General features: G+C 44.1%; 1 protein-coding gene across 3 annotated transcripts in view; it reads left to right on the top strand.

Moving 5' to 3' along the window:
- The window catches only part of MLPH (melanophilin), a 58,182-nt gene extending 44,796 nt beyond the window's left edge, over positions 1-13,386 (top strand). For all 3 annotated transcript variants that reach the window (XM_077272343.1, XM_077272342.1, XM_077272341.1), the window contains 3 exons: positions 8,749-8,806; positions 12,708-12,799; positions 13,101-13,386. In XM_077272343.1, the coding sequence (XP_077128458.1) occupies positions 8,749-8,806; positions 12,708-12,799; positions 13,101-13,124 (174 nt within the window). In that variant the 3' untranslated portion in view covers positions 13,125-13,386. The remainder of the gene's footprint in view (positions 1-8,748; positions 8,807-12,707; positions 12,800-13,100) is intronic.
- The last annotated feature ends 2,016 nt before the right edge of the window (positions 13,387-15,402 follow it).

The following is a 15,402-nucleotide window of genomic DNA, read 5'->3' as shown; positions in this document are numbered from 1 at the left end:
ACTGATGGCTGAATGAGCCTTTATAAGGAACTAGTCAGGTTGAAAATGTTGCCCCAATACATGATGCATCTTATGGAGCTCGTGGAAAAGGACAGATTTACATATTGTTTAATGTTAAATAATTCAACATAACTGATATTTTACTATTTTAAATCCGTTTACTATGGGCTGAAGAGTCCAGTAGGCAGTCTCAACCATTGCTTTACAGTTACAGCTTTCTTTGTACAAATGTAAATATTGAAATATCTGTAGATCACTGAGTAGGACCACCCACTGGACTCTTCAGCCCTGCGTTTTCAGAGATTTAAGTCAATAAATTACAAATTATTTTGCATAATTTGCAAAACCCCAGGTAACCGATTGTTGCAGTGATGTTGCCTTCCTTTCGGGGAGGGTGATGTCATGCTTGGAGGCAAAGGAGATTCTCTCTATCAGGTAAGGCACTCGCATTCAACACATCTGAATCTAGGCCAGGCGGGGGGAGCTCAGGACCCGGATTCAAGGGAGCTTTCTTAGACTTTATGTATCCTGGTCTGGAGGAGGAGCCAGTCAGTCGGAGAGAGTCTGAGAGAGGAGAGCAGAAGGACGTCTGGAGCAGACGTAGGGGACGAGCAGCCATGAGGGAGCTGCTACCCCTGGAAAGAGGGAGACTCTGAAGGAGAGATGAATAGTGGAGGAGCTTAGAGGGAAGAAGCGCAGAGAAGGAAGAGGCTCAGGAGGGGAACAGCGGAAGGACACCCTAGGAGCCAGAGCGTAGAAGCCAGGTACCGGAAGCCTGAGGTCGTGTTGTTCTCCAGGACACGGCAGAGCCGGAGGGCATAGGACTGTATGTCAATTGCCTGCATCAAGTCTGAGGTGAAGCAGTAACCTGAGAGCCCGGGTCATGATAGAGACCCAATAAACAGGCTCAAACTGCCTATCATACAGACATCGGTCTTAGGGCAGGAGAGAGGGGACTTGCAATAACTTCAAGCAGCAGGGAGCTAATCAACTAAATAGCGCAAGTAGGAAAGGCTTACGGACCTTACCTGGGAGAGGGATCTCCTATTGCCTCCAAGCCAGCCGGACCACAGCTACCCTGCACTTTGTACCCTGGACTGAGGACTACTACTACCATCAGTAAATCAGGTAAAGACTGCAAACCTGTGTCCTCGTTCTTTACCATACCATCCACCACACCATCGGTGCCCTACACCTGGGAAGCCCTGGGGACTCCGTTTCACCTGTGGGAAGCGTTACCATCTTGCATCACCCCAGAGGACCCCTTTAAGCAGCGTCGGTTCTCACTGACCGAACACTACAGGTGGCGTCACGAACAATAGACTTTATTCACTAATCCCCTTAAAGATCTTTCCCTTTAATTGGGCGCCTAGGGCCACGAACTGGGTCGCAGCCACCGTGACATCCCCTTTAGACCGGAACCAGTACCGAGTACCCCGCTGCCCTGGTAGGGCGTCCCATCATTTTATATAGATTTTTTAAAAATCATTCTAATCAGTCTTCTTCCTGTAAAATGTGCGTCCGCCGTCCACTGCTTTTTCAATGTAACAAAAATAAGAGAAAAATATTATTAGTGGTTACTGTCACTTTGACCCTTTAGTGTAGACTGAAGACTTACTAAGATATTACAGAACCTTGTTCTTTTCTATCGCCGCTAGTATTCAGCGTGTGACCAAAATGAACAGGTTGCCCTTTGTGTCGATTCCTCATCTGATGCTTTGATTCCTCTGGTCTTAAATATACAAAGTAAAATAAGGGCAGTAACCTCCAATAGTGAAGCACTGTGGTTACTATTTTTAAAGCTTAGGTTTTATTATACGCACAAGAAATCTTTTAAAAACTCCTGACCGGACTCGTGTTTTTCTTGAGCTAACTTCTTCTGAATTTTTATAGTGTTTAACTACTTCATACGAGAACACTTATGTGAAAAAAAAATTTGTACTCATAAAGATTAAAGTTTCTTTATGTTGTGCTGATTTTTGCATAACACTTTTATTTTCAAGACCTGCTTTCTCTTGCTCGTGGAGCTGCAAGTTCAGAGCTCGGTGGCCATTCTCTTGGTGGCCTCCTCTCTATCCACCACTTCCTTCTCTAAATTCTGTCGCCTGTATGTTTTCTCCTTTCCTATTTCACACTTCCACGTTGGGCAACATGGTGTTTTTGTGTGAAGATACAGTTTAAGAACTGTGTGTGAATGACGCTTACCCATTCTGAACTGAAATGGCGCTACAGTGCTTGAAGGTTGTCCAAAAAGCTAAGGCACCGATTTATCAAGATCGACAATTTTCTTGCCAGTCTTGATGAGAGGGAGTGCTCAAGTCAGACACTCTTGCTTCATGAAGAGGTGTGCACCTCTTCATAAATCCAGAGCATCTCACGAGTGGTGTGTGCCTATGTCCAACACACCAGAAATCTTACATCAGAACTAGATGAACCGTGATGTCACGCCCATGTCGCACCACTGGTCTGCTTTTTTACATGTAACTGGGAAAAACTGGTGTGAAAATGCCAAAAGTCGCAAAACTGTAACGCAACTCCGAGTTGTGCCAAATTTTTGCAATTTTTCAAACTGATTTTCTCCAGAATACTGGTGATATTGCTTTGATGAATTGGGGCTGAAAAGCATGTAACTACACAAAACTATATACAGTATATTTATATTTATTTTTAATCTTATCCACTATGTGTATACAGCTACTATGCAGACTGATATAATGGTTTATCGGACTACATAGGAGCTGTATGCACATAATGGGTAGGATTAAAAAATAAATACTGTACTTATATATTTGTAACAGTAGTGTTTTTTATTTAGTTATAGCAGTCTCCTGATCATTGAAAATTTAGGCTAAAAGATATTGGAAAAAGTCGTATTATGACTTAGAAAAACCGCCCACACACACCACACACAGGACACAGGACTCGGATGTGACTGTAAAGAAGAATTCCACTTCTCAGACCCACTCATCCACTCACCTATCGCAATAGGCTGAGCCAAGTGCACCCCATAGTCACACACCCACACCACACTGTGTGGATGTTATATAAGAATACCTACTGAACCCCTTCTATGCCCGGGTGGTGAGCATTTTTATTGGTATATTTATACAGTGTCTTAAATAAAATGGTGCTGTAGATTGGGGTATGTGCATGCACTGACTCCGGTGCCATTTTATTGAAGTAATGAACTCAGGGGTGAACCTAGCCTCTCTGCTGCCTGAGGCGAACTGCAAAATGGCGCCCCCCAGTACACCCAATACCCACACGGCTCTGCTCCGCTCCGTACGCATACACGGGTCAGCTTCATACACTTTATACACACAGGGCTCCATTTTGTACACACAGGGCTCTGCTCCGTACACACGCGGCTCAGCTCCGCACACCTCGTACACCCTTGGCTCAGCTCCGCACACCTCGTACACACGCGGCTCAGCTCCGCACACCTCGTACACACGCGGCTCAGCTCCGCACACCTCGTACACACGCGGCTCAGCTCCGCACACCTCGTACACACCTGGCTCAGCTCCGCACACCTCATACACACGCGGTTCAGCTCTGCACACCTCGTACACACCTGGCTCAGCTCCGCACACCTCGTACACACGCGGCTCAGCTCTGCACACCTCGTACACACGCGGTTCAGCTCCGCACACCTCGTACACACATGGCTCCGCTCCATACACCTCGTACACACACGGCTCCGCTCAGTACACCTCATACACACACGGCTCCGCTCCGTACACCTCATACACATGCAGCTCTGCTCCGTACACCTCATACACACACGGCTCAGCTCCGCACACCTCGTACACACACGGCTCCTCTCCGTACACACACGGCTCTGCTACATCCACACTGTAAATCCCTCCTGACCCCACACATAAGCTTACCCTCTTCCACCACCATGACAACCAGCACAGCAGAGTCCTGCATACATTGAGGCCACTGATCATGTGACCACTGACTCCTCCAATCCGATGACATCATCACAGGTCCTGTGTGCACAGAACAGTCTTCTATGAGCATCCCCAGCAGATGCAGGAGAGGAGTGACTTCAGGTTGAGGACCTGTGATGATGTCACGATCACGTGACCATCACATGAGCCGGGGAAGGCTGGATGTGGGGATTCGGCCATTCGGGACGGTTGGGAGCCTTGAATACAGTAATAACTGAACATGCGTCTACGACGCAAATTCAGTTACTACCCAGCAGAATCTGTCGCCCCCTCTCTTCATTGAAGGCAGTGCTGCTTGAGGCAAAGTACTCAACTTGCCACATGGTAGCAGTGCCCCTGATGTACTACAACATCAAGATAGCAGTGCGCATGCACCGGCCATAGGAATAATGGTGATTGCATACGCACTGCTATATTGATGTTGTAGTAGAATTCTTCAGTAAGATGGTGCCAGTGAAGACACTATGTCTGCAAATTCGCATATACAGTGCCTTCAATGAAATGGTGCCATAGATCTCGGTATGTGCACGCGCTAACTCCGGCGCTATTTTATTGAAGTAATGTACTGCAACATCAACATAGCAGTGCTCACCTGCCGGCCGTAGGGTTAATGGCGATGGATGGCAGTTGCGCAATGCTATGTTTACATTGTAGTACAATTCTTCAATAAAATGGCACCGGACTTAGCGTGTGCACATCCCACCATATCCGGGCCATTTTGTTGACATACACAGGGTCTTCAATAAAATGGTGCCATATACGGTACGTGCATGTGCTGAATCCGGGGCCACATTGCGCAGGTTCCCCCCATCCCGGCTTCTGGCAGAAGGACACATCCACCGTTATATATAAGATTTCATCCAGACCCCTTATACCTCCCTCCGATCAGGTGAGAAGAGGATGGATAATCATATGCACAGAAAGACACAGTTTAGGACATCATGCTACTTTGTCATATTTTACCATAGAAACCTAATGAAATAACATGACCGCCATGGTTCTGAGCATATTTTTACCATCACACCACATATGACTATGGATATATCTATATTTTGGCGTGATTTCTGTGGTTTCTTATGCCCTAAAACCATTGAGAGGCAGTTAGGTTCTCCAAACACCGGTGTATCCATGGATTGCTTAGACATTGGATTATAGTTATAGAGGCTAAATCTGACATTTCCATTTCTACCATGTCCCTGGTTCAGTGGAGATGTCCAGTCTTTCTTAGGGGCAATAATCTTCCCCTTTAGGCCACGTTCACACTTTGCGGCGTCCCTCTGCGGGTTCTCCCGCAACGGAATTGATAAATCTGCAGGGCAAAACCGCTGCGGTTATCCCTGCAGATTTATCGCGGTTTGTTCCGCGGTTTCCGCTGCGGGTTTCTGCCTATACTATTGATGCTGCCTATGCAGCAATATGCAGCATCAATAGTAATGTTAAAAATAATAAAAATTGGTTATACTCACCCTCCGATGTCCGGATCTCCTCGGCGCTGCACGCGGCGCTCCGGTTCCAAAGATGCTGTGCCGAGAAGGACCTTCGTGACGTCACGGTCATGTGACCGCGGCGTCATCACGGTCATGTGACCGCGACGTCACCACAGGTCCTGCTCGCACAGCAACTGAGACCGGCCGGCCGCGTGCAGTGCTGAGAGGTGAGTATAGCATCATTTTTTATTTTAATTCTTTTTTTTTACACTATTTAGGCTTCCCAGGGCCTGGAGGAGAGTCTCCTCTCCTCCACCCCGGGTAGCAACCGCACATTAGCCGCTTACTTCCCGCAACGTGGGCACAGCCCCATGCGGGAAGTAAGCGGTTCAATGCTTTCCTATGGGTGCAGAATCACAGCGATTCTGCACAAAGAAGTGACATGCTGCGGGTTTTAAACCGCTGCGTTTCTGCGCGGTTTTTCCCGCAGCATGTGCACTGCGGTTTGCGGTTTCCATAGGGTTTATGTAGTACCTACCGTATTTACTAACAAAGAAGCAAACAGTAAGGCCATGGTCACACTTCGCGGTTTTTACTGCGGATCCGCGGCGATTTTGATGCTGCGGGTCTGCAGCAGTTTCCATAGCATTTACATTAACATGTAAACCCTATGGAAACCGCAAACCGCAGTGCACATGCTGCGGGAAAAACCGCGCAGAAATGCAGCGGTTTACAACTAGCAGCATGTCACTTCTTTGTGCAGAATCGCAGCGATTCTGCACCCATAGGAAAGCATTGAACCGCTAACTTCCCGCATGGGGCTGTGCCCACGTTGCGGGAAGTAAGCGGCTAATGTGCGGTTGCTACCCAGGGTGGAGGAGAGGAGACTCTCCTCCAGGCCCTGGGAAGCCTAAATAGTGTAAAAAAAAAGAATTAAAATAAAAAATGATGCTATACTCACCTTTCAGCGCTGCACGCGGCCGTCCGGTCTGGTTGCTGTGCGAGCAGGACCTGTGGTGACGTCACGGTCACATGATTGTGATGACGCCGTGGTCACATGACCGTGACGTCATGAAGGTCCTTCTCGCACATCATCTTTGGAACCGGAGCGCCGCGTGCAGCGCCGAGGAGATCGGGACATCAGAGGGTGAGTATATAACCATGTTTTATTATTTTTACCATTACTATTGATGCTGCATATTGCTGCATAGGCAGCATCAATAGTATAGGAGTAATCCCGCAGCGGAAACCGCGGAACAAACCGCGATAAATCTGCAGGGATAACCGCAGCGGTTTTGCCCTGCAGATTTATCAATTCCGCTGCGGGAGAACCCGCAGAGCACGCCGCAGAGTGTGCACATAGCCTAAAGGTTTGCTCTTCCATAAACTGTCAGGGACTTGCTAATTAATTTATCTACACACAGAGGAAGATTTATGATTTTGATTTATCTGATCCATAACTCAATTCATAACAATGACAGATGAAAAATAAGGATGAAACAAGTAATATACAACCCAAATTGCAAAAAAATTGTTACGCTATTCAAAATGGAAAGAAAACAAAAATGCAATGATTTAGAAATCTCTTATAGCCATATTTTAAACACAACATAGATCAAAATCTGAAAATTAGACATTGCCAATTTTATTAAAAAAAAAAAATCTAATTTAAAAATTGATGGCAGTAACACATTTCAAAAAAAGTTAGGACAAGGCCATTACCACTATTGTGTAGCATCTGCTCTTTTTACAACAGTCCGTAAACATCTGAGAAGTAAGGAGACCACCATTAGGCTATGTGCATGCAGTGCGTTTTTGATGCACTTTCACTGCGGTTTTTCCACGTGGAAATGGGCCAAAAAGGCTATGGAGCCTTATGCCAGCTAATTCAATGACAATCCTGAAGTGCTGTGCACCTGATCAGTAAATTTCCTTAAGTATTTGCAGTGCATTTTTTTCTGCAGCATGTCAATTCCCTGTGCGTTTCTGCAGCGTTTTTCACCCATTGACTTCAATTGAGTCAGTCAAAACCCCAGCAAAAACGCAGGTATAAAAATGTTTGCGGATTTACTGAGTTTTTGTTTTGCGTTTTACCAGCTCTCTATGGTGTTTCCCACGCTGTCATCTGTGTGACGCATCCGCCGGTAAGACCGTCTGTCACAGAGCTGCGGGATCATGCTGTCAGATGTCAGCGTGACCACGCAGCTGTGACTGTGACCCGCGGTAACACTACCGCAGACTGTCAGTCAGAGTGCTGCGGGATCATGCTGTCAGATGGCAGTGTGACCATGCGGCTGTAACTGTCACCCGCAGTGGTGACCTGCGTTAAAAAGCTTACCGCCCGTCAGCAGGCGTGGGCCAATGAGACTACGGCTCCTATCTGGCTGTGTCTGCTGTCACTGATAACAGTGACAGCAGGTGCCGCTGATGGGAGACATAGTCTCATCTGCTGGTGCCTGTGCTCACAGTTGAAAGAAAAGTAAACTCACTACATACACATTCTGATAAAAATAAATACCACATTATTCTCGCCTAACACCAAATCCCCAATGCCCTCGTCTCCTAGAAATAATCAAAAATAATAAACCACCATATACTACTCACCTTTCCTCCGTAGTCCACGTCTTCCTGAGTGTCCCACAGCGATTTCACATGTAGAAAAGTCAGGAGGTAATCGCTGTCGTAGTGTATTACTGAGCCGTGTTATGTCTTCCATTTTGGGCTGCATTTACTATGTTGCATTTTTTTGTGTTCAGCACAGCGCCAAAACGGCGCATGCGGAGGCATCCACATACAGCATACGTCCCTGTGTACCCAATGTTAAAGATAGGTACACAGGGCACCGCAGGATGCAAGGAGGCGTACGCAAGGCTGAAACCAGCCTAACATGCTCTTTTCATATACAATCAAGTGAGTTAGTTGAAAATTGACCCTTCAGCTGTTTTTCATGAGTACCACTTACGTTCCTCTTCTTTCTTAACTTTATCCCAACTTTTCTGAGATGTGTAGCTGCCATCAATTTTCAAATTAATGAATTTCTTAAAATTGAATAATTCGTTTTTACCTTCTGAACTTTGTTCTATGTTCTGTCGTGAATAAATTATGGTTGTAAGAGATTTCGAAATCCTTTCATTCTTGTTCTCTTACATTTTACACAGCGTTCCAACTTATTTGGAATTGATGTTTTGTTTCTTTTCTTGATCTTTCATCCTTTTGACTTTCATGTCTAAAAATTAAAATTGTAATCAGATTACACGTAAACTTAAAAAAAAATCATTCCTAAACAACTGTTTTGTAGGCCATTGTAGGTATACCTTAAGGGCACAATACTTAATTACATGTATGTATCTGTCCTCTTCACTTAGATTCTGACAATGCAGCAGGCTCTAAGAAAAAAGTTTAATATTGACCCAGATGCGGCAGGTGAGTGTTCCAGCTTCTTAAGTCTAAATCTTGCTATATGTAAACTTTTTTTGTGTTTTTTCTTTTTAAAGTATCCAGAGTCAAGAATATTTTTGGCAAGAAAGAGTATTGCAACAGAGCCAAAAATGCTTCATTCTACTTTCTGAGTATTTTAGGGAAAAGGGTCGTTACGTCTGTCCTACAAAATACAGGCCCTCATCCAGCCATGACTATGGAAAAATAAAAATTATGACTCTCAGATGAAGAGAGGAAAAAAATGAAAAATTGGCTGTGGAGGAAATGGATTAAAAAAAAGTTTTATATATTTTAAGCAAAAAACATGTCTTCTTGAATCTCCTTCTGTAATATGCTTAAGCAACTAATGAAGTTCCTCTCCCCATAAACATTCATGGACGGTCTTCCTGTACTCGCAGATAAAGAAGCCTCCTGACCCAGGGTTTATACTCTGATGTTAAACATTAGTAATAAACTAACTGGATGAGTTGACCTGAATGTCTTCAATTAACCTCCCTATAATGTTCTGATTTCATAGAAGCTTATCTGAATGTGATTACTGATGTCCTCTCATCTGAATCATTCTCTTTATGACAAATGCAGCAAAAATGCATGAGTACATCTTTATAGTTATAATCTCATATCTACTGCTCCCAGGCTCCTACTTGCCTGGCCCCTTGTCCGTCTTTGCACCTCACCTACAACAATCCCAAGGTGTAGCTTTCACATGTACCTATGTCTATATCTCAAACAAAGTGGGGAAGAACAGGATCCAGCTTATACTTTGCTTTAATAAAAAAAATAGTCTGGGAAAGATGAGTGGATAACAAGTTAAATGCATTTGAAGGCCTCGGGACATACAGAGGTGAGTCAGTGGAGTTACGTTCTCATCAGAAATGTGGTCTCCTTATTGATGGGTGAGCTTATACAATTTTGATCAAACTAAACAAAGTAGCTCACGTTCTTTACTTTATTATTATTATTATTTATTTTTATGGAACCACTAATTCCATGGTGCTTTATCTGTAAAAAGGGATACATAATTATTACATAGATAAAATAAACAAACTAATAGATTGATACAGAGGTTGAGAGGACCATGCCTTCAAAGGTTTACAATCTACAGGGTAATGGGGAAGGAGACAGTAGGTTGGGGGGTTGCTCAGGTGGTAGTGACGAGATAGCAGTGTTATATTGCGGGCTCTCCTTTAGAGATGAGTTTTCAGGTTGCGTCTGAAGTTTCCCAATGTGGGAGGCAATCAGGCATGCCGAGTCACTGACTTCCAGAGGATGGCGGATGCTCAGGAATAATCATGGAGCTGAGGAATGTACGAGAGCAGAAGAGAGAAGGAGGTCTTATGAGGAGCAGAGATTACTTGTGGGGAGGTATTGGGAGATTAGTTTGGAGATACATGGAGGAGACAGATTGTGGACAGCCTTGTAAATGATTGTTAGTAATTTAAAATGGATTCGCTGGAGGATTGGAAGCCAGTGAAGGGATTGATGGAGATGAGCAGTAGGAAGAGAGGGTAATTAATCAGGCAGCCGAGTTAAGAATATGTTGGAGAGGTCAAAGAGTGTTAGTAGGGAGGTAACACATGAGGACATTGCAATAGTTCAGGTGGGAGATGAGGGAATGCACTAATATATTAGTAAGTTTTGTGTTGAGGAATGGACGAATTCTGGAAATATTTTAGAATTAAAGACAGCAGGAGGTGGAAAGAGTTTGGATTTTGTTCTCTTCAACTGCAGTGACTTTTTGCCCTTCAACCAAATCAGATTAACATGCTCATTCATTTATGGGGAGGTGAAAGAAGGGTGATGACGGTAGATCCGTCCTTGCATGTTTAGGGGAGTTATGCGTATACTCAGCTATACATCTACAGGTGCCGTGCTTTTAAGAGTTAATAACAAATGTTAAAAGTGATAAAAAATAAAGCAATCAATAGGTTAAGACTGTAAATAAAATTCTGGAACAAAAGTATTGAGGCTGCCAAGGTCAGATAACAAGGTAAGAGTGCTTTCACACTGACCTTTGTCCCACATTCAAAGGTCATTTCGGGGCTTATGTCAAAATTCCCCCGCAAACTGGGATTCGGGCATATGTGCCGAGGGGGCCATTGATTATAATGGCGATGACTGTCTACTACGTCTCAGTGTTTGCCTCCAATAGAAATATACGCCTGAAAACGATGCACGTCAGAGCATATGTTGAGACTCTGTCGGCACCATTACAGTTAATGGCCTCAGTGGTGCATAAATCCCATTTTGTGGGGGGTTCGGATGTGAGCCCTGTCGGGACCACTGAACCACAAAGAACCAAATGTGAAAGAGGCCTCAGGCTGTTCTCGCCTGATTTGGCGTGTACCTCAAAGTATAGTTTGGGTAATACAAGGTGATTGACTTGCTACTTCACCTGGAAAAATTGTTGTAACTTCTAAAAGAGACAGTTGGCTGTACTGAAGGTTGAACTGTGCATACTTAGGTTCATGAGAATTGAGGGTGCAATGAACCTCAGTGACAGCGACAAGAAACATTCTCGCTCCGAGTGATCTCGCCAACTTTTCGCCTCGTGGGTCTTCTCCACTACGAAATAGACATGATACATGCTTTTCTGCATGTCGGTAGGTTATGTGTGGTGCTTGCGCATCACTCCTGACGAATTCCTTCCTCATTTGTTAACAATATACAGATACAGTTTGGAGCAGCGTGTTATCATTGTGAAAATTACTGAAAAACTGACTCCTTAAAGAAGTGCTAAAGTGAGTTTCTAAAAAAGTTTGGAGGTTGAAATCTACCGTCCAATCCATGTATTGAAGCCTTCCTTGATGACAGAGTAATCTCCAAGGGACTGTTGGCTGCCAAGATCGCCTGATTTAAAGGGAACCTGTCACCTGAATTTGGCGGGACCTTTTTTCGGACCGATGGGAGGTGTTTTCAGGTGTTTTATTCACCCCTTCCTTTCCCGCTGGCTGCACACTGGCCGCAATATTGGTTTGAAGTTGATTCGCTGTCCTCTGTAGAACACACCTGCGCAAGGCAATCTTGCCTTGCGCACACGCAGTATGCTTTGCCCAACTGCGGGAAAAGCCGAAAAGCATTAGTGCACATGCGCCGGCGCACTATGTCCCGGAAGTATTTTGCTGTGTTTCGGGACATAGTGCGCCGGCGCATGCGCACTAATGCTTTTCGGCTTTGCCCGCAGTTGGGCAAAGCATACTGCGCGTGCGCAAGGCAAGATTGCCTTGCGCAGGCGTATTCTATGGAGGACAGCAAATCAACTTCAAGACAATATTGCAGCCAGCGGGAAAGGAAGGGGTGAATAAAACACCCGAAAACACTGCCCATCGGACCGAAAAAAGGGCCCGCCAAATTCAGGTGACAGGTTCCCTTTAATACCACTAGATTTTTTCCTTTGGGACCATTTCAAAGGTCAGGTGTACAGTAACAAGCCAAGAACATTACAGGGACTCCAAGAGAACATACAGTGAGAAATTCAGGCTGTGACCTCAGCCGTCCTGCGGAATGCATTCAGCAATATGGAATAGCGCGTGCCAGTGTGTTTGGATGCAATGGCGGACATTTTCAACACCTGCTTTAAAACATCAGTTTCTCATGAACCAAGGTATGTGGAGTCCCAATTTCAGTACGATAGTCTCTTTTAGACACTACAGCAATTTTTCTGGGTAAAGTAGAGCATGAATCACCCTGTACTTTAAGTGTACCTCTCAACATACGAATTAGATGGAAACCATTATCTGATCAGTAGGTTATCAATATTGAAGTCTTGGACATCCTCTTCAAATGTAAACAGCATGTAGCCTAACTGATAAGCCAAAAGGATTTAGAAAGATAATGAATAATAAAAGTTTTTATAACCACTGTTATATCTGTCTTTGTTATACAGATGGTTCCTTTGAGCGTAACGCGTTGTACCGCGGATCCCTGACACAGCGCAATCCAAATGGGAAGAACCGGAAACTGGACCGTGTCTTTGCTGTAAGAGTCATAGAATGATTATGGGTGGAGGAAGAAGTATAAAACTTTAGACATAGTGGCTAAACAATCATCACTTTTATTTTTGTATTGTACAAGTACATATTACTCATCATAACACAAGAATATAACAGTCCTAAGTCCAATTCATTAATCAGCCTCTGTTAATGGAATATTGAACCCTTATGAGGAACTGAACTAGTGATCTGTGCCGATGCCTGGAGGTTGGGTGATAGGTTATGTAATCCACATAACAAGAGTCATTATATCTCACTTGTGTCATTACAACGTACTTGTCTTGCAGAAACCTGTTCTCAGCCAGAGATGAAACAAAGATCAAAGTCTTCTTCAAATTCAGCGGCTTCTTCTGCTTTATTAACACCAAAAAGGATTAAGCTTGCAGCAGCCAATATACAGCCGTGTCTTCTATACGTGCCTGGAATTAGGATATTCACAGCCCACTAATAAATGCAGTTATAATTGTGACCTATGAAAAAAGTTGACAAATCCAAATGTGTTCTATATACTAATAAAGTTGACCAATTCTGCAAAATAAAAATAAAACAACTCAAAATTTTTCATATACTGAACTTGGATCTCTACTAGACCTTAAACTATAATGTAAAATGGTGAATCTGAAGGTTAAACTCTAGACTTAGATGGAGAAAGATATGCAAGTGTATATAAAGAGGAGGTAAAGGGAATTTGTCAGAATTATCAACACTTCTATAGTGGGATAAAGATCATAGAAAGTTTAATAAAATGATACATTAATTTCTGTGATCTGATGTTTCATTCCAGAGAAACCCACAATCGTATTGATAAGTAAATGAGCTGTTATAATCTATCGGTGGGACATAGATGACCCTGAGAGTCTGTCCCCAGAGAGTATTGTAAATAAAAGGGCGTCATCAGTGTGAGACATGTAATGACTGACAGTCCGGTCTTCTGATCTACATGTCTCACACTGATAATGCCCCCTTTCATTCACAATAAGCCCTGGAGGCAAATTCTAAGGGAGATCTATGTCCGGCCCATAGATCTTCAAAGCTATTTTATGTATGAAGAAAAATGCAAATTTTTTTGGATAGGAATTTTTTGGGAACAAGACATTGGATCACAGATATCAAAGTATCATTTCATTCAGATTTGTATGACCTACATGCCCGTATAGACAATTTTAGGAGGGGCGATCCTATGGACAGATCCATTTACATGGTTTGTCCAGAACTTAACTAAAGGCCCCGTCTCACATAGCGAGATCGCTAGCGAGATCGCTGCTGAGTCACTAGTTTTGTGATGCAACAGCGACCTCAGTAGCGATCTCGCTATGTGTGACACATACCAGCGATCAGGCCCCTGCTGTGAGATCAGTACATACTCACCATCTGATGTCCGTCAGGTCCCTTGCCGTCCGCTTCCTGCTCTGATTGAGATCCGGCCGTTCAGTGAGAGCAGAGCACAGCAGTGACGTCACCGCTGCGCTTTGCTCTCACTGTACGGCGGCGCTCAGTCAGAGCAGGAAGCAGACGGCAAGGGACCTGACGGACACCGAAAGGCGAGTACGTACTGTTTGTTTTTTTTGGTAACCAGGGTAAACATCGGGTTACTAAGCGCGGCCCTGCGCTTAGTAACCCGATGTTTACCCTGGTTACCCGGGTGCTGCAGGGGGACTTCGGCATCGTTGAAGACAGTTTCAACGATGCCGAAGTCGTTCCCCTGATCGTTTGTCGCTGGAGAGAGCTGTCTGTGTGACAGCTCCCCAGCGACCACACAACGACTTACCAACGATCACGGCCAGGTCGTATCGCTGGTCGTGATCGTTGGTAAATCGCTATGTGAGACGGGGCCTTTAAGACTAAGGCATAGATAGAAGATCAGTGAGTCTCCAAAACCTAGCAAACCCACCAATCAGCTGAAAACAGTACACAGCAGTCCTGTACATTGCTGAGTGACAGCCACTGAGAGGAAAACTTTGGCAATGCCCATTAAGCAATGTACTGGGTTGCTTAGTTCCGCCCTGTACTAATTAGTGGGAGTATCAGGTGTCCGACCCCCACCAGTCTCACATTGATGACTCATCCTACAGATAGGTTATTATTAATTTAGTCCTGGACAATCCTTTTAACAGAAAAGAAGAGCAACATAAATATCTCAGTATGTAAATAATATACAGGTGCTTCTCACAAAATTAGAATATCATCAAAAAGTTAATTTATTTCAGTTCTTCAATACAAAAAGTGAAACTCATATATGATATAGAGTCATTACAAACAGTGATCTATTTCAAGTGCTTATTTCTGTTAATGTTGATATTATGGCTTACAGCCAATGAAAACCCCAAAATCATTATCTCAGTAAATTAGAATACTTTATAACACCAGCTTGAAAAATGATTTTAAAATCTGAAATGTTGGCCTACTGAAACGTATGTTCAGTAAATGCACTCAATACTTGGTCGGGGCTTCTTTTGCATCAATTACTGCATCAATGCGGCGTGGCATGGAGGTGATCAGCCTGTGGCCCTGCTGAGGGGTTATGGAAGCCCAGGTTCTATTGAAGAACTGAAATAAATTAACTTTTGATGATATTCTAATTTTTTTGAG

This window comes from Ranitomeya variabilis, chromosome 7 (genome assembly GCF_051348905.1).
Source record: "Ranitomeya variabilis isolate aRanVar5 chromosome 7, aRanVar5.hap1, whole genome shotgun sequence".
Classification (NCBI taxonomy): domain Eukaryota; kingdom Metazoa; phylum Chordata; class Amphibia; order Anura; family Dendrobatidae; genus Ranitomeya; species Ranitomeya variabilis.
This window is presented reverse-complemented; position numbering and strand designations above follow the sequence as displayed.